The sequence below is a fragment of the Triticum aestivum genome, chromosome 2B (genome assembly GCF_018294505.1).
Source record: "Triticum aestivum cultivar Chinese Spring chromosome 2B, IWGSC CS RefSeq v2.1, whole genome shotgun sequence".
NCBI lineage: Eukaryota > Viridiplantae > Streptophyta > Magnoliopsida > Poales > Poaceae > Triticum > Triticum aestivum.
Window position 1 is genome coordinate 352,224,585 of NC_057798.1, and position 19,773 is coordinate 352,244,357.

General features: G+C 47.2%; 2 protein-coding genes across 4 annotated transcripts in view; one reads left to right on the top strand and one right to left on the bottom strand.

Annotated features, from left to right (window-relative positions):
* Positions 1 to 16,630, top strand: part of LOC123044913 (endoplasmic reticulum metallopeptidase 1) — a 40,307-nt gene extending 23,677 nt beyond the window's left edge. For 2 of the 3 annotated variants that reach the window (XM_044467796.1, XM_044467794.1), the window contains 8 exons: positions 5,438 to 5,556; positions 7,883 to 8,007; positions 8,288 to 8,509; positions 9,639 to 9,799; positions 10,280 to 10,437; positions 10,544 to 10,626; positions 10,715 to 10,800; positions 16,157 to 16,630. In XM_044467796.1, the coding sequence (XP_044323731.1) occupies positions 5,438 to 5,556; positions 7,883 to 8,007; positions 8,288 to 8,509; positions 9,639 to 9,799; positions 10,280 to 10,437; positions 10,544 to 10,626; positions 10,715 to 10,800; positions 16,157 to 16,300 (1,098 nt within the window). In that variant the 3' untranslated portion in view covers positions 16,301 to 16,630. Of the gene's footprint in view, positions 1 to 5,437; positions 5,557 to 7,882; positions 8,008 to 8,287; positions 8,510 to 9,638; positions 9,800 to 10,279; positions 10,438 to 10,543; positions 10,627 to 10,714; positions 10,838 to 16,156 lie in introns of all 3 variants that reach the window. The other variant, XM_044467795.1, reaches the window with a different exon arrangement.
* Positions 13,774 to 15,513, bottom strand: LOC123044914 (uncharacterized). The gene is made up of 2 exons (XM_044467797.1): positions 14,338 to 15,513; positions 13,774 to 14,056 (listed from the first exon to the last, which is right to left on the bottom strand). The coding sequence occupies exons 1-2, from the start codon at positions 15,416 to 15,418 to the stop codon at positions 14,010 to 14,012; spliced, it is 1,128 nt and encodes a 375-aa protein (XP_044323732.1). The 5' UTR covers positions 15,419 to 15,513; the 3' UTR covers positions 13,774 to 14,009.
* Positions 16,631 to 19,773: the final 3,143 nt, after the last annotated feature.

Sequence of the window (19,773 nt, forward strand, 5' to 3'; positions counted from 1 at the left end):
ATTGGTGATCGATTGCTAGACATAATGTTCTGGCCTAGGCATCACGCAAAATGACCCATTCATTTATAACTCTTTTTATAGTTAGAGGCTTTAGAGGTTCCCATGAAAGGTTAAACCAGGTTTTATGTATTTGTGATTGACATAACTGTTTACATATAAACAGTTACATATACACTGCCATATTAGCATGTGCAACATAAAAAATATGTCACCGACTCACTGTCCAATTGTCAATTGTTCTTTTTCTTGGTTTACTTTTATTGTTGGAGATGTGTGTATGTGCACGCACGCATGAGGTAGGGGCAGGGGGGGGGGGGGCGGGGGGCGGTGGTACCATTACCATCTGGTTACCAGTGGTTATTGTGGTGCGTAAGGATACACACCTGGAGGAGGATGCCTTAAAGATGAACACAAATCATATCATCGGCCCGAGTGTCTAGGGGCTTACGAGTACGGCGCCCGAGCAGGCACCTGTAACGGATAAGGACAAGAGTGTTATTTCGAGGATTCAGCATTGTAGGAGAGATGTCCCCCAGAACTTTGGGTCACCTGATCATGCTGTATCCCCCAAATATAGATACCAAACCAGGCGAAGCCATGCCAAAGGGAATGGTCACCCAGGACCATGCCTGTAACCTAGCTTAGTGGATTAGAAAACATCATTGTGATTCTCTTGTTGATAAATATAAAGATAGGTAGACAGAACATAGGGCTATTACCCATTTGAGGGCATGAACCTAGGTAAAACCATTGGTCACCTTCATCGCCGATGAGATCCCCTCAGGCACCGCCCCTCTCTCTACTCACTTCCAGGACCATCTCCAGATCGTACGATCGGTGATGCATTTTATTATCGACATTTGGCACCCACCTTGGGGCCCGCGCGGATCGCCTTAGGCGATTCTCCACCAACCAAGATGACTTTCCGGACAACTTTCGTCTAGATCATGGTGATTGTCATTTTTCTAGCATGAAGAAGCAATCTAGAGCAAAGGCGGCCATGACTGGACACGAAGAGGTCAGTAGTTGCACCCCCTACCAATTGACCCGGTTCGTGAATGTGGGGCAACGCTAGGCAACAGACGTGAGTAGGAGCTCTATGCGTTCCTCAAGGCCAATTGGGATGTATTTGCTTGGGTCATTGTTGACATGCTTGCGTACCCACGAGAAGTTGTCGAGCATCATCTCCATGTTTTTCTTGGCGCCAAACCAATGCAATAGAAGCTCCGGAGGTTTGCCCTTGATAGGAAGGTTGTCATACAAGAGGTAGTTGATTGACTCAAGGCGGCGTCAAAATCTCGGACTGCTAAGCTAAGCCAGTGCTAGCCTTGAACTCTAATGGCAAGGGGAGGATGTGTGTGTGGGCTTTACCGACCTCAACAAGGTTTGTCCCGAAGATTCCTAACTATTCCCCAGGATGAGTGAGATAATTGACTCGACGTCGGGATGTGAGTTTCTTTGTCCCCTACATGCATACTCCGCCTACCATCAAGTGACTATGAAGCCAGAGGACGAGGAAAAAACGTTGTTCACCACCCCTTTGGGGCCTTTTGATATGTCAAGATGCCCTTCTGACTCGAGAACGAGGCACCAACTATCAATGTGCCATGAGATACACCTTCGAAGATCAAATCGGGCAAAACATGGAAGTGTACATTGGCGACTTGGTGGTGAAGCCTAGAAAAAGGGCGACCTGCTGCCTGACTTGAATGAGACATTTGAGAACCCGAGGAGGAACCACATCAAACTCAACCTAGAAATGCGTCTTCGGAGTCGACCCTAGGAAACTCCTCGGTTTTATGATCTCCTGCGGTATAGAGATCGACCTGACAAAGATCAAGGCTATCGAAGAGATGGAGCCCCCCCGCGGCGATTATCAAGGATGTACACGGTGTATGGCAGCCCTTAGTCGTTTCATCTCTTGACTTGTCGACCAAGGGCTCCTTCTTTCCAAGGTGCTTTGATGCATTGGTTAGTTCGAGTGGGACCTCAGAGGCTGACTCGGTGCCCTGCGAGCTCAAGGACTACCAACCACCCTCCCAGGTTTCGGTAGTTCCTAAGCCTGAGGAACCCCTCCACCTTTACATCATTGCTAGACTGGGAGCCATAAGCAGAAGTCCTGGCAGGCATACTTCATGAGCGAGTCTTGCATGCTCCCAAAGATTGATGCTCGTTCGTCGTCTAGAAGCCCGTTGTACACCATAACTTTGGTCTCCGGAAACTCTAACACTACTTTCAAGCTCACCCAATAGTAGTACCTACAAACTATCCACTCGGAGACATCATAAGAGCTTGTGACTCAGCTCGGAGGATCTTGAAATGGGTGGCGGGGCTCGACAGATTTCTGTATGTTTCGCCTTTGGACACTCATTTACGGGTTGGTCAACCTATGCAGAGCAGGGGTTGGTATCGTACTCATCTCCTCACAAGTAGACTCCATCTGGCACGCAATCCAGCTCCATTTCACAGCCACCAACAAAGTGGCGAATATGGGGGTTTGCTGGCAGGTCTACTAGTAGCTTTTTACCTTGGGTGTGTGTTTGGTTTCTGTCATAGGAGTGGAACGGCATGTGTCGGTTCCGTCCCTAGAACCCATTCTCGTGTCTGGATCATCAAAGGAACCGAAACCAACCGATTCCAGAGAATGTTATATTCCCTGTTTACGCGGTTTCGAGTGGTCTCTCCAAATTGGGCGGATGACACCTCGCCTCTCTTGCTCACCTCCTCGGTCTCCTCTCCAGCGCGTGCACGCCGTCATCGCTCGCAACCTTTTGCGCCTCGGCCGCACGAACTTCAGACGTTGCACGCTAGGGACGCCGCCATCGCTCGCGACCTTTTGCGCCTCGGCCACCCGATCTCCACCAGCTGCTCCTGCTCTCCCCGTACCCGACTTCCAGCTAGCGGGAAGCGGCCGGGGTGGGGATGCCTCCCAGGCGGAGGCGCGTGACGCCCGCGGGGGTTTCGCTGATGAACACGAGGCGGGCGAGGCGGAGGCTGGAGAAGTAGACCGAGTAGCTGGAGAAGGTGATCGATCAAATTTTGGCATTCTGTCCCCAGGAACCATTCTAGCCTACCTCATTCTCTTCTTGCCAAACGTCAAGATGGAATCATTCAATGGTTCCATGCCACTCCACTTGGTTCTGGAACCAAACACACCCTTGGTGTCCGCCGCTTGCTGTTGAAAAGAGATTCCCAACAGTTGGTGAGACAAGCCTGCAGGGAGTATCAAACCTGGAGCCCGACCATGGTAACATATACCTTTGGGACGTTCGCAAGCTGGAATAGGGGTTGTCGGCTTGGATTTTGGGCGTATTCCAAGATGAGAAAATCACCACGTCAACAAACTCCCGCGACTGGCTTCCGCATGAACTTTGGGCGAAACACTTCCAAGAGAGCAAAGTAGTTCGTGAGCATGTTTTGGTATGTGTTCCAGACATGATCGTGCTGCACTCTGGGAAGGTGCACACAGGACTGGGTGCACAAAGCCGTGTGCTTTGCCTCCATTGGCACCGACATTTCCTCCCTTGTCCTCAGCGGAAGGTCGGGGAGATTCAGCATAGTGCCCATGACTTTCCTTTGTAACTAAGGACGTCGGCCAGGTGCTCAGACAAGAAGGCGGCAAAGCTATGGGCGTCAGCCATTTCTTTCGTTAGGGCCTCAAGCCGCTTTTTGTTTCCAAGGAACATCACAACTGCTGGACCCCTTGTTCTTTTCTGTGTAGACAGGTTGAAAGGCGAATCGCTCCTGCTCCAGTGAATCTTTGTGCACTCAGAGACCAGCCACCTGGTGCTCCAGGGACTCCACGATTTGAGGTACCAGAGTAACTACCACGCAGCCAGACAATGGTCGTGCGCTCAATAGTCAATACCTCCTTGGCGGCCTCTAAATAGGCGACCAACCCAGGGGTTGGCAGCAAGAGTACCGCCTTGGCCGCCTCTAAACAGGCGACCAACCCAGGGGTTGGCAGCAAGAGTACCGCTGGCTGGCACTCGCTGGGAGGTGTTGGCTGGCCACCTGAGGGACTAGTCTCAACATCCCTCGGGTGAGAATTTTTCATCGGAGGTGGCTAAACAGATTCTTCTTCCCGTGGAACATCGGAAACATTACCGCTCCACTCCGAGGTACGCTTGTCGTATATGTAACATGTTTAACTGGCCCTTTGTGTAAGAGACAGTGGGGTCACCTAGAAGCCAGTGACACTCCGGAGGTTGGTGGGAGCTTTATGGTTGGACAAGGACAGACTCGGAGCATCTCCCAATGAAGAAGAATAAGGCTGATCGGAGATCACCCTTTTCCTCTTGCTCTTCAAGGGGGTGAGAAGAACCGGGGCCGCAACAGCCCGCAGCGTGGGAGGCCCACTTTCGAGTCGAGTACCAAAGCACAACCTTGTTTTGAGTGCTGGTGGAGGCATTCTCGGTGAGTAAAGGTACCCACTCGTAGGAGGATGCCTTACGGGTGAATCTGGTCCGAGTGTCTAGGAGCTTCCGGGTCGCACACCCCACTATGCCCGAGTAGGCACTCTTAAGGGGTGGGCGCTATTTTGGGGTTCCTATAGCTGTGGGAGATATGTCCCCTAAACTATGGGTCACTTGATTATATCATATCCCATGAAGATAGCTACCAAACTATCGGCCTTCATCCACCTATATAAGGACCAGGCAAAGCCCAGCCAATGAGAAGGGTCACGCAGGAGCCTCGTACCTATCACCTGGTTTAGTAGACACAATTGTAATTCTCTGATTGATCAATAAAGATAGCCAGACAGCTATTACCCATCTAGGGGCCTGAACCTAGGCACCACCCCTCTCTCTACTCACTTCCATGAGAAGATCGGCGATGCATTACTGGTTTTACACTGCTCAAATGTCATCATATGAATATCTGAATGTGCCGCTGCCTGTTTTTTGATGCATTGTTACCTAGAGAAAAAAAAATACTATAACATCAATCAAGTAAGAGGCGATGAACTGTTAAGAAAGTTTTCTTCTTTCCTCCTTGAAGGATTTATGTTCATTATTTTAATAGTAATCTCATTTGCTTAAATACAAGCAAATCCATATTAATTTGAACTTCTCTTTGTGGATCGACATTTTTTTTTACCGTTTTCAGTGGGCAACCTGGGACTTGGCATGTGCATCCTGTATATGGCAAACCTATTTCTCATGTATAGCACTACTGGTCGACAACCAGAAGCCTTGTTTGTAGAAATACTAGTTGAATCATGTTATACTGTTAACTTCTCATGCACAAGCACAACACAACTATGAAACATGCATATTGTGGAGGATAAGACCACATCATTGCAACTACAGAGCAATTAATTTAGTTAATCTTCATATGGTTCCAAACTTGTTTGAATTTCTATCATATTTATTGTAGACAAAAAGTTTTCTCGCTTAACACCTGCTTTGGGCTGTTGCTATATCATTTGGTGCAGGCTTACATGCTAGCTGGGCTGAGTGGAGGTTTTCTAACATTTTTTATTTCCATGTCCCTTCTTCTTGGGCGATTTATCTCTAGCATCAGCAGGAAGCAGTTGGGCCAACAATCACCTAAGTAACCATACTCTTATACTATTTTATCTTACTGAATTATTGTGTTTATCGCAATAATGGCATTAACAATTTTGCTTCTTCACTTCAATAATAAACACTAGTTTTTGTTTGTGGTAATCCGTCCCTAGAAATATCAGAAGGCCAGTTATACTGCTTTTGGATGTTGGCATTCAGGGTCAGAATCGTGAAGTGGTATTTCATTACGGCCCGAATTCAGCTGTTTGGGTGGCCTCGGTATTGATGGATGGAAACACTCGCTAATATCAAGCCTCGCTCGTGCCCACATGCGTACAAGGAAAAGGACATAGCCTAATAAGGACTCCTAGACCAATACTAATACTCCTTAACACCTCTGTTCAAATGCGAAGTGTATGCAATAGCATTGCATTTGAAGAAGTGTAACACTAGAAAAAAATGATGGTCTGAACTACACAGCAGTGCTGCACATGACTCTTCCCGTGCGGTGCCCTCTAGCTATGCGCTCGCGATCGAACACCTATTGCTGCCTCCAGCAGTTCATTGGGCCACCTGTTGCTGATCCTAGCCCACGCGTGCACTTGCCTAAAATCTCTCCTCTATACACTCCCTTGCGATTACCCATCTCTCCCCTATCGCTGCCACCCTCCGATCTTCTGCATCTTCTTCAAAGACAGGTGAGAAACACTGGGGACAAACACAAAAGACGAGAAAAAGAAGCTCTGGTCGAGCACATTCAGGCAATGCAGATTCAGACGGGAGCAGAGAAAATCTGGAAAAAATGAAAAGGCTCTGCTGGAGCAAAACGTAGTTCCCAGATTAGTGTTATCTAATTGCCACATTATTTGTATCAAGTTGTCAGATTAGTTGCCAATCTTTCCGTTCCCGCTCCCGCCCTGTTCTCAGATTAGTTGTATGAAGTTGTCAGATTAATTATTATCGGTTGCCAGATTAATTATATGAAGTGGCCAGATTAGTTGCCATTAGTTGCCATATTAGTTAGTTATCCATAGTTGCCAGATTAGTTGAATCAAGCTTGCCGATATGTTTGCCGAGCATGCCTTTCTCGTGCCAACCCGTTGCCAAATATCCCAGCGGCCCACGCTTCGAGACAGGGTGATGTGAGCACAACCAGCAGGCGCTCGCTTGAGAACCCCAGGTTCCCCTCCACCCCCTCCTCGTCAGCTCGTCGGCGATTACGAACATGGCCACCTTGGGAAACCAAGCACCACCTGCAAAAACTGACCGCTGCAACAGAAGAGAAAACTAGTGCGGCTGGGCAAGTCGGGCGCTCACCTAAAGGGACAAATTACCCAACTGAGGGAAAGAGAAATCCCCTCGTCAATAGGGTGGCCCCAACCACACGATGTGTGCCCGCGGTACGCTGTCTCTAGCTGCACGACTGAAGGCACACATATCTCTGCGCCGTTGCACGGGAGAACGTTTGTATGTACGTCTACTATTTAGATTTCCCAAAAATGATAATCCAAAATCCGCGTCCTGAGAGTGTTGTCGTACCATGAAGAGTCTTCAAAATCTGTTTTGAGTCAAGCCAAAGGGGATAACTAAGAAGATAGCGCATTAGAGGAAGACACCACATCAGTAGAAGATACAAGGCAAGTATCAAGAGGAGATGGGTATCAAAAGAAGATGACACATCAAGGAATGAAACATTCCCACAAAATCATAGCCTAAGAAAACCGCCGGCATAAGAAGCTTGGCGGCAAGAGAATGGGCATAGAAAGAGGCCACTCAGTTCCTATAGAAAACAACAAAGACCATGTAGGCCACAAAAGTTTGTATAAAAAGGACCAGGACCAGAAAAAGAAGGCTGACACAAAAGTTTGGTGGACTCGCATGGCATAAGAAACACGGAAGAGCAACGGATTTGGTGGACACAGCGGAATATTTAGAGAGCTAGAAGGTAGGAAGCACACACGAGACAAAGATGCAAAAGTCATCGTGTATGCAGAAGGGGCTGCGCAGAAAGCCGTTCACATTAGATGCCGAAAAGGAGCAGCGAAGAACGGCAACTAGTGGACGAGCACTCAACACTAATGACAGTTGTAAACTCAGATCTTAGATATAATGAATGGCGACAATCACCACTCATCATCATCTCTTCATTTGATGTTTATTCTATGTCAAAATGCAGCCACCTCATCATATTCATCTAGTAATCTACATGGGGATGCTAACTTTTTTACCGCTGTTACTATACGTGAAGTTTACACAAAAGTAGTTTTTGCGAACTGTATATTTGCTTACTGAAATGTTGATCTCCATGATGTCATTGTTTTATATGCTTTAAGGATCTGTTTATGCTTGTGATATTCACAAATAATGTGCAGGTCATTGTTTGGATATGTGATACCAATGATCCCGTGTCTCCTGTATTGTCTTTACTATGGAGGGTTCCTTATCCAGTTTTTGATTGAAAAGATGGGAATGATGGGATCTCTTCCAAAACCATATGGTTAGTAATTTTATGGTTCTATCTGATTTCACTTTAGAATTTCTCCAGGTTGTTGCCATTCATGAAGTTTGTTGGGAATAGTTGAAAACCATATTTCCATTGATCAGCCTGTCAGCATGCCAATTGATTTTGTTTGATACACAAGGGAAATTTAATCTGATATCATAAGCTTGAAAATGCTGTTATCTTTGTTATGCTGCATTGCTGCCTGGTCGTTAACTCTAGCAATTGTCATCTATTGATATTGGGGACTACTTAATCACGATATGGTCTTTTGCAGGACATTTTGTTCCTGATATTATTGTTGGAGCCATGGTTGGATTGGTAGTGGGTTGGTGTTTTGGTCCATTAGCACCTATTGTTAGCTGTTGGTTGGCCAAAACATCCATTCTGCATGGCTTTTTGCAAATTACGGTGGTTGCTATGGCTGTTTCATCCCAAGTATTTCCTTACAGCACCGGAGCACCAAAACGAGTTGTGCTTCAACACACCTTTGTCACAGGTTTGTTTCTTTGTGGGCTACTGGATTCATCAGAAAAATAATCATCAATGGCTGTATAGTCTTTTGAACTGAAAACTGTGTGAGTGGCCTGGACAGTAAAATGAAGGAAAATGTACTGCGGGATTCACGTTCATGTAATTTTTTTAACCGCATGATGCTTTGCCTGTCACCACGGATAGACGGCAGATCCCCCCCCCCCCCCCCCCCCCCCTCTCATTAGCCCTCGGAAGCCTCCCTGGGACCCTGAAAAACTCGGCTGCGGCTCTACCCGCCGGTTCTAGGCCCCTGTGGTCCATTCTTCCCTCACATCCCCTCTCGTCCTGTCTCCACAAACCCTAGCTCGCTCGCCTACTCCGCGGTCGCTGCTGCCTCCACCTGTTGCCGGCTCTCACCCTCCATCGGCCTTCTGCCACAACTCCCTGAGCCATCACTGCCACTCCCTGCAGGTGGCCACCGTGCCTCCCACCTCCCTCCCTCTCTCCGCCTCCCTTTCCCAGCTCCCATATCTCCCAGATCCAGGCCACGATCATAGCGGCTCGAGGGTGATGGATCTGCAAGCACAGAGAGTATATACAGAGGAAAGGGAGATATGCAGCAGAATAAGGGGAGACTACAAACCCTAAAGCTAAGGAAGAGTGTATAATACTAGTAGAGTCACTATAGGAAGGAAGGTTTATTTCCTTTCAGAAGGCATATCTGTATTTGGTTGCTACTAAGCAATGTTTTGATTGTCATTTGGTCTTCTTGAACTAAATCAAGAACTGAAAACATGGCGTGTCTCAATCAAGAACTGACATCAAGTTTTTCTTTCAAAAAGTTCCAGTGATTGAAAAACTCAACTGACTTTTCAAACGCCCATGAATATTTTGCTGGGACAATAATTTTCTGCATATAAGATATCTGCTACAAAAACCCTTTGTCAGCTTGTGGGCTACATGTTTTTATGCTTTATTTTATCATAACAAGAGTCTCCTGGTATTCTACGTCTGCACTCTTATGCTTTAATATGGATGCAAGAAGAAATGAAGAATTACCTTAGCTTATGGATATCTGTGGTCTGTCGACCAGATGTTGAACTTAGGAACTATGATAGTATTCCTTTATGCTGCATGTTTGATGACATTTTCAGATGCTAGTAACATTGTGGAGTCAAACTATGGTTTCTCTGTGGTTGATGCTAATTCGTTGGAGTTTGTTTTCAACAACGCACCTGAGGCAGCAAAATGGCTAAAAGATAACTCAGAGTTATCCTTAAAAGAAAAATATCGATCTGATAGAAGCACGTGGGTGGTAAGTAAATTTTCTCGAAAACTTTGATAATGTGACATCCAGGCAAATCCTTGCAAGTACCTTCTATTGCAGCAATCTATTGTTAGGTTAGTAAATATGCTCTGCTTTTCGTGGTGGAGCATTATCTGGACCTACATGAGGGATCCCTAGTTAATGTAGAAAATTTGTGATAAACAGGACAGGATGATCAGACATCACAAATAGGATGACCAATAAGTAGTGTAGGAGGTTGATTATATTTTCTACTCCCTCCGTTCGTAAATATTTGTCTTTCTAGAGATTTCAACAAATGACTACATACGGAGCAAAATGGGTGAATCTACACTCTAAAATATGTCTATATACATCCGTATGTGGTAATCATTTGAAATCTCTAAAAAGACAAATATTTAGGAACGGAGGGAGTAGAATACATGCATAAATGAAAGATTTTGCCATCCTTTGTTCTTAGTATTTGCTTGAGTTTGTCTTATTTTGCAGGCATTATATCCTGTCCCTTTCTTGTTCTCCGGAAGTTTGAAGTTTCCTGCACAGACTGAAGAGATTAGAAAGCACCACCAGCATTTCCCTCAGCTAGTTGTTCAGAAGACATCAAGTAACAATTGGAACCGACGGGTGCATCTACAGCTCTCACTTGGGTAAAAATTTAACTGCCATGGTGCCAAAAATAAAAATTAAAGAAAGCAATCTTTAAACCATGATGTCACATATCTTTTCCATTTTTCTATATGTTATATGTGTCAGTTCATTATCGGAGGTTTGGTCCACTTCGCTCAATATTACTGGTCCATTATCGAATTGGTCTTTTGCTGACAGCACACTTCCAGGTGCTTATATTTACTCCCTGCTATTCATTTACTTTTTCTTCTTTTAGCTATCAAGAGACTAATACTTCACTGTGGTTTCCTTCATCAGCTCCTCAAACTGTAAGCGGTGGACCACCATCATATATCTGTCGACTTACTGGACAAAGTAATGAGAATTGGTCTTTCTGGTTAGAGGTAATGATATAGGCCTCGTCATCACCCATAGTAGTAGGTGCTTCCTCCACTTCACTTTACCTGTCAACCAAACTGTCCAGTTTATTTAACCTGTCCAAGTTGTTATGAAGTGAGCCTATATTCCATCGGGCCAACAGGCCAGCACATATACATGAAGGGAAATAAGCAAAGAAGCCCCTATACAATATGATAACTACACACACAGCACAACCCTGTTCTAACACCCCCCCTCAAACTCAAGGGGGATCTTGGACACCGAGTTTGGACAGGAAAAAGCTGTGTTGGGACCGTGTCTGAGCTTTCGTCAGAAAATCAGCAAGCTGAAGCTCCGAGGGCACATAATGAGGGGCCACAATTCTGTCTTGCACCTGAGAACGAGTGTAGGAGGCATCAACACCGATGTGCTTGGTGAGCTCATGCTTAACAGGATCACGGGCAATGCTGAGTGCCCCAGTGCTGTCGGAGAGCAGAGGGGTCGGTGTAGCAGTGGAAACACCAAAATCCTGAAGAAGCCATCGTAGCCAAGTAATTTCTGCAGTCACGGACGCCATAGCTCGCAGCTCAGCCTCAGCACTGGAGCGAGATACAGCATTCTGCTTCTTGGTCTTCCAGGCAATCAGGGAGGAGCCAAGAAAAACACAATAGGCAGAGAGAGAGCGGCGATCAGTGGGATCGCTGGCCCAGGTAGCATCACAGTAGGCCTGAAGCTGAAGAGAGCTGGAGCGAGGGAAGAATAAGCGACGAGTCACGGTACCACGAAGGTAACGAAGAACACGAAGGTGACTGTAGTGAAGTTGAGTGGGAGCAGAGACAAACTGACTTAGAATGTGCACAGCATAAGAAATGTCAGGACGAGTGATGCCTAGATAGACAAGGCTCCCAACCAGATGGCGGTAGCGCGTGGGATCTGCAAGGGGTTCACCCTCACCAGGACGAAGATGGAGACCAAACTCCATAGGAGTGTCAACCGTGCGCTGATCAGTGAGGCAGGCACGAGTGAGAAGATCTTGGATGTACTTCTCTTGAGAGAGATAAATACCCTCAGGGGAAGAAATGATCTCAAGTCCAAGAAAGTAGCGAAGAGAACCCAAATCAGTCATCAAGAATTGCTCATGTAGACGTTTCTTCACAAAATCAATGAATTGGTGGTCAGCCCCTGTGATAATCATGTCATCAACATAGAGTAGTAAAAGGGTGCGACCGCGAGGAGAAGTGTGAATAAACAGAGCAGGATCATGAACACTAGCAGAGAACCCGATCCTTGTGATGACGGCGGAGAAACGCTCAAACCAGGTACGAGGAGCTTGTTTCAGCCCGTAAAGAGCGCGCCGAAGGCGACAGACAGTGCCATCAGAGACAGTATAGCCAGGAGGCGGCTGCATATAGACCACTTCCCGCAGCTCACCATTCAAGAAGGCATTCTTGACATCTAATTGAGAGATGGACCACTGCCGAACAGCAGCAACAGCCAAAAGAGTGCGAACAGTGGTCATGTGAGCAACAGGAGCAAAAGTCTCATCATAGTCACGACCATACTCCTGCTGGAAGCCACGCGCAACAAGACGAGCTTTGTAGCGCACGAGAGAACCATCTGAATGTGTCTTAACCTTGTAGACCCATTTGCAAGTGATGGGTCTAACGCCTGTAGGCAGGGGTACAAGGTCCCAAGTGCCTGTGCGCTCAAGAGCATGAATTTCCTCTGCCATAGCATGCTGCCATTCAGAATGAGCAGCAGCCTCACGATATGTAGACGGCTCAACAAGAGTGGTAGCAGCAGCAACATAGTACGCAGGAGGCTGGAGAGTGTGGCGATCACGCAGATTATACCGAGGAGCAGGAGGGGTAGGTGGTTCTGAAGGAATGGGACCCAACAGGGAAGGAGTGGAAGTGGAAGTGGGCGCATCCGAGGGAGAAGGGTGCCGAGCACGACGGGAGTAGACAAAAGGAAGCGGAGAGAGAGGGGAAGTGGAAGGTGGCGCATCAGAGGGAGAAGGGTGTTGAGCACGACGGGAGTAGGTAAAAGGAAAAGGAGAGAGAGTGGATGGCTCAACCCGAGTAGGAGAGTCAGGAATAGAAACCTCATCCTGTGTAAGCTGAAGCTCATGAGCAGACACAGGTGAAAGGCTAGGAGTGGACCTACCAGGTGACGATAAAGGTGAAGAATCAGGTAGAGTCAAAAAAGAGAGAGGCTCGACTAACGACTCGGTTGTGGCAGTAGAGGAATGACGAGGGTAGAAGGAGCGAGACTCATCAAAAGTGACATCTTTGGAGATTCTCAGTCTTCGAGCAATAGGGTCCTAGCAACGGTAACCTTTGTGCTCCAAACTGTAGCCAAGGAAAACACATTCAACATATTGAGCAGTCAATTTGGTGCGTTCATGAGGGTGGAGAAGAACAAAACAGGCACAACCAAACAGGCGTAGACCACTATAATCAGCTGGACCATCACCTAGATGATCAGCTGGTATCCCTCCCTGAAGAGCAACAGAAGGCTGAATATTAATGAGATAAACAGCGTAGAGACAGCCTCAGCCCAAAAGTGCGGGGGAACAGCAGAAGATAAAAGAAGAGCCCGAGCAGTCTCAAGGACGTGACGATGTTTGCGTTCAGCCACCCCATTTTGAGCGTGTGCACCAGGACAGGAATACTGAGGAAGGGTACCCTGTTCAGCAAGGAAACCACGAAGCGCACGAGATAAGTACTCGCCAGCCGAATCAGCACGAAAAACTCGAACAGAGGAATCATACTGAGTGCGAACCATGGTAGCAAACGACTTGTAAATTTGAAGCACTTGACTACGAGATGACATAAAGTAGATCCAAGTGTGGCGAGAAAAATCATCAATGAAAATTATATAATATTTGTGACCCCCTTTCGAAACAAAGGGGGCAGGACCCCATACATCAGAGTGAACAAGTTCAAAAGGTCGTTGAGAAACAGAATTACTAGAGGGATATGGAAGTTGTATCTGCTTGCCAAGCTTACAACCCATACAAGTTAGTGAACTATCACCAGATACAGACCCTAGAACACCACTCCTAACCAAAGAAGACAAGCGGGAGCCAGAAATGTGACCCAATCGATGATGCCACTGAGCGAAGGATGTGGTGGAGGTGGCAGCTGAAGCAAAAGGGGTGGTGATGTCCGACTGGCTAGAGGACGCAGCGGAAGGAAGGCGCAGCCAATCGAGCTCCCAAAGGCGCTGAGAGTCATGGCGCCGAGGACCGATCCCAACCAGAGTCCCCATACGACGATCCTGAACACAACAAGAGTCAGAATCCAGAATAACACGACAACCCAAGTCAGTAAGTTGACCAGCAGATAGAAGTTGCATAGTCAGTTTAGGAACATGAAAAACGGCAGGGACATGAAAAGAAGACGTGGAAAGAGTCCCTCTTGCGGCAACAGAAAGAGAAGTGCCATCTGCAGTCTGAACTGTAAGAGGAGAAGGCACGGAATTGACAGCACAAAGATTATCTCTGTGTGGTGTCATGTGGAAGGAGGCCCCAGAATCAAGAATCCAGGGCAAAGATGTACCTGACGAAGAGTGCGGTGGTGGACCAGACGTCTGACCAGCAGAACCAGCAGAACCTGAGGATGGTGCAGAAGTAGTAAGGCGGCGCAGCAAGGTGAGCATCTCCTGGTGAACCTTCTCAAGGGAGCCCTCACGAAAATTAGAGGAGCCTCCCGAGTCCTTTTGAGGACGGCCACCACGGCGACCCTGTTTCCTCCTCTTGATGCACTCCGTGATCATGTGACCATCCTGCTTGCAGTAGTTGCAGAAAGCACTAGTGGAGGTTGCTGCCACCTGTGTAGAAGAGGGCACACCAGGCAGCGGTGGTGGAACGCGGGCAGCCAGGACTGCTGAAGAGGATGGCAATAAGCCCGTGCTCCGTAGGCGCACCTCCTCAGATCGCACCTCAGCAAGGGCCTCCAGAGTAGAGAGCCGAGGATGGCGTGCCAATAGCTGAGCACGACTCTGCTCGAACTCCGGCCGGAGGCGAGTGAGGAAGTCGTAGAGGCGACGAACCTCCAGCTTAGCTTGTTGCCGCACACAACACTGACATCTGCGACAAACATCAGCTCCTAGAGAGTCCAATTGGCGCCACACCGCCGACATCTCCTTGTAGAAATCATCCACAGTAGCATCTCCCTGTTGTAGTTGTTGCTCTTGATGAACAACAGAGAGATACATGGCATCCCCTGTAGACTCATAGCGATGGCGAAGGTGCTCCCACATCTGATATGCAGTGGTAAGGGCCACCACATCCATGGTGAGATCAACATCCATGCTGTTCACCAAGATAGAAGAGGCTCGAGCATCATCATTTGTCCATTGCTTGTATAAGTGGAGTTGATTCTGATACTCTTCAGTGGCCTTTTCAAAAGCATCTAGCATCTCACGTTGCTTGGTTTCATCGGCATCAACAGGGAAGGCCAACTCAGCTGGAGGAGTGGGCAGCAGGGGACAAGGCAGAGCACCAGAGAGGTGCTCCCAGACCAGCTGGCCCCTCATGTGCAGCTTCATGTGCTGCACCCAGTCCCTGTAGTTCTGTCCGTTGAAGATAACATGACATCGTGGGACTGGGACAGCACCGGTGGTGGTGGAGGGCGCCATTGCAGCAGAGCAGCAACAGCAGCTCGTTGAAGACCAGCAGTAGCAGGAGGCACAGCTTGATGGCAGCAGCAGACCAGGAGGAGAAGAGCAGCAGCAGCAACTCGTTGAAGAAGAGCAGCAGCAGCAACTCGTTGAAGAAGAGCAGCAGCAGCAGCAGAGAAGAGGAGCAGCAGCAGCAGCAGCTCGTTGAAGAGCAGCAGCAGCACGTTGAGGCGGCGGCGCCGGCCGGGAAGGACGGCGGCAGCAGCGGCCTGGAACGGCGGCGGCCTGGACCAGCAGGCGGCAGCAGCTATCAGGAAGAAGAGGGGAGAGGCTCAATGAAGAGAGGAGCGGCGGCCGGCGGCGGCGGCGGCGGCGGCGGCGGCGACCAGAGGCGGCGGCGGCGGCTGGGGAACCTAACCCTAGCTCTTATACCATGTTATGAAGTGAGCCTATATTCCATCGGGCCAACAGGCCAGCACATATACATGAAGGGAAATAAGCAAAGAAGCCCCTATACAATATGATAACTACACACACAGCACAACCCTGTTCTAACACAAGTGACCTGTAGTAGTAATTAACAACCCTTTTTTTATCTAACTGATGGGCACAATTATCGTGAAACAGCAATTACGAATAAACATGACATATAGCAAAACAAACGGAGTATTGTTTCGTTTGCGACTGATGTAAATGACACGTACAGCTTGAGTTCATTTACTTGAAATAATAAGCAGCTTCCTGAAATAATTGCAGGCAAACTCTTCTGAACCGCTGAGAGTCGATGTGGCTGTACTCGACCAGTTTCTTGTTGATAGTGCCAAAGAACTGAAGAGCCTCTTTCCAAGTTGGGCAGATATGACAGTCTTCACCACATTTTTCTCAACTTACCATTTGTAAACTCTGTATAATTGTAAATCTGTGTATTTAGGAGGGGGAAATTAAATAGGTATCCTATGTTTCGGGGGCAGGATGTATTCTTCTCCCCAGTAGGTGGTGCTGGTCTTGATGCCACCTTATTTGTAATATCATCATAACAATAATTTAATATATAGTGGTTTCAAAATGGAAAAACCTGAAACAAAAATAAACTGGTATAGCGACCCCAAATATTCACCATGTAGCACGTACTCCATTCATATTATAAGGTGGAAACAAATTTGGAGAGTCAAGTTTGACCATCAATTTGATCAATGAAATGTGGGTTCTGTGCTACATTACACCATTAAATTCATATTCAGAAGTAGTCATGGTATAAATTCTTGTCATGACTCAAATATTATGTTCAAAGTTACATCTCAGATTGCATGTGTGCTTTATAAATTGAAATAGAGGGAGTATGTGCTAGAAAACTAGAATTGTCCGTGAACTAAGTTTAGAATGAAACCAAATATGGCCCCCACTCCTTTAATTGTTCACTGCAAAACATCTATGAAAACCCAGACTCCTCGTTAAACCTTCAACCCACTTCTTAATTTGCGTTTGAATCACACGTAAAATTGCGGGGGCAAATAACCTGCTTCTTGTCTATTTGCGTTTGTATCACACATAAAATTGCGGGGGCAAAATCCTTTGCCAAGCAGCAAAGCTCAGAAATTGCAGCGGCATATGTTTGAGCATATTCCAAATCCCGTTGCTTCCTAGGACGTTTTGGTTTACTTTTCCATGGAGATCCATAAACTGGTGGAAGTGGTGGAACACCCTTCTCACTCAGCAGTACAATCTCCTTGCCCGAAAGTGCGTTTGTTGCATTTATGGCTGCTGCACTCACTGCGGCATTAGTAAGGTTTAGATTTTTCTTTGCACTAGGCAGAAGGTCTTCATTACCTTCCTTCTCTCGCCCCTCCCCTCCCCCTCCCCACCCCCTCCCCCAATTCCCCCCTCTGGTTGATCGGGCTTCTTTTAGTATCCTGGGTAACATTATCTAGATCAGCGTCGGCTACCGATCTTTTGGTAGAAGCAGAAGCATTACCGCCCCTTCCTCCTGCACCAAAACCTCCCTTCCCCTGCCACTCATGAACGGACGCGCCCCCATTGTCGGGCCTGATGCAACACACTGTACATCTTTCCCTTGGGCAAGCATCCAAGTACCATATTGTTTATCTTTCTCTTACCACAATCCATCCCCACATTCTTCATGATTGTGACCCATCAAGCTACATACCTTGCAGTCTTTTCCTGTTTGACAGGCAGCCTCTTCCTCCCTTCTCCAACTAAATCTAGTCAGAACTTTGTTGACTGCGCCCTAATCCTCACATAATTTCCTTCAAAAAGTAGGTTTGGCGACGCCTGCACTTCCCTCACCCTGCATATCCTTTTCGCAAGATCATCCACTAGGGTCTCATGATGGTATCGCTCAGGGATGTTATGTATCTATGCCCATAGGTAAAGACCATCAAAAACAACTTTAGACGGTTCAGTGACTCCATCATAATCTTCTAGCATCACACCCAACCCCTTAAAGATCCACCGCCCTCACCAGACCACCTTCTTTCAATCCCCCAAGCAGAACATTCGAAAAACAAAGTTGTTTTCACCCACCTCCCTACACTTGGGCTCATATTCCCACCATAGCCATGATGCAAACCCTCGATAATATAAAGAAAACAATGATTGCAGCCCATTTGAAGATTATCCTTTCAGATATTATCAGCACGACTCAGAGTGCGTTTGTGCCAGGACGAATGATTACAGATAGTATTTTAGTAGCATATGGATGCTTCCATACTAAAAAGAAAAAAATGGTAAAGAGGGCTTGTGTGCTATTAAACTGGATATGCACAAAGCATATGACCGAGTAGAATGGTCTTTTCTAAAGGAGATTATGCTCAGATTAGGATTTCAAGAGAACTGGGTTAATTTGATTATACAATGAGTAACCTCGGTGGAATACCGGGTCTGTTTTAATACGAAAGAAACTGAGAATTTTAAACCTACTAGAGGATTGAGGCAGGGAGACCCTCTCTCCCCATAATTATTCTTGTTATGTACGAAGGGTCTGACCGCTCTATTAGCTAATGTAGAGGGGAATGGGAACATTTCCGGAATAAAGGTTAGCACGGATGCACCATCGATCTCAAACCTTCTCTTTGCCAATGATTATCTAATCCTTATGAAAGAAAATGCTATGAATGAGGAGCCTTGAAATCGGTTTTGTACTCTTATTATGCTGCCTCAGGGCAGATAGTGCGTGTTGAGAAGTCTATTATATTTTTTAGTCCCAATACCAAGGTGGAAGATAAGGCACAAATGTGTACAATTCTGAATATTATGGCTGAAACACTCAATGATAAGTATTTGGGTTTGCCTACAAATGTGGGTATGGACAAAAGTGATTGTTTTCAATTCCTGATTGATCGAATTATTATGAAAATTAGTGGATGGAAAGAAAAATTGTTATCCATAGGAGGAAAGGAAATTTTGCTCAAATCTGTTGTACAAGCTATCCCAGCTTATGCCATGTTCGTCTTCAAAATTCCTAAAAAAAACTTGTAAATGAATCATTGATGCGATGTCTCAATTTTGATGGGGTGACGAGGACAATCAGAAGAGAGTGCATTGGATGGCGTGGTGGAAGATGTGTGTCCCAAAATACCAAGGAGGTATGGGATTATGAGATATACACTATTTCAATCTGGCATTGTTAGCCAAACAAGCGTGGCGTTTGCTTGATAATCCAGAGTCTTTATGTGCTGTCTTGAGATCTAAATTGTTGGGGAACGTTGCATGGAAAACAAAAAAAATTCTACGCACACGCAAAATCTATCCATGGAGATGCATAACTACGAGAGGGGGAGAGAATCTACATACCCTTGTAGATCGCTAAGCGGAAGCATTTATCAACGCGGTTGATGTAGTCGTACACCTTCATGATCTGTCCCGATCAAGTACCCAACGTACAGCATCGCCGTGTTCAGCACACGTTCAGCTCGATGACGTCCTCGCCTTCTCGATCCAGCAAGAGAGGTGAAGTAGTAGATGAGTTTCGGCAGCACAACGGCGTGGTGATGGTGGTGGTGCAATTATTCGCAGGGCTTCGCCAAGCACAACGGACGTGGACCGAGGAGGAACTAGAACTAGGGGGAGAGGGGGTGCCGCACACGGCTTGGGGATCGTGGTGTCATTTGCCCCTCTCCCTCCTCTCATATATATGGGTGGGGGGAGGAGGGGAGGCAGCCTAGTGCCCGCCCTGGGCTCCTGCCCTGGCCGCGCCCCCTTCCTTCTTTGGCGCCCGAGGAGAACGCAGGAGGGAAGGCGCCCCCCTTTTCCTTTCTCTCATGTGGAGGGGAAGGCAGGAGGGGCTAGCCCTCCCCCTTTCCTTCCCTAGGGCCGGCGGCCAAGAGGTGGGGCGCACCAACCCCTTGTGGGCTGGT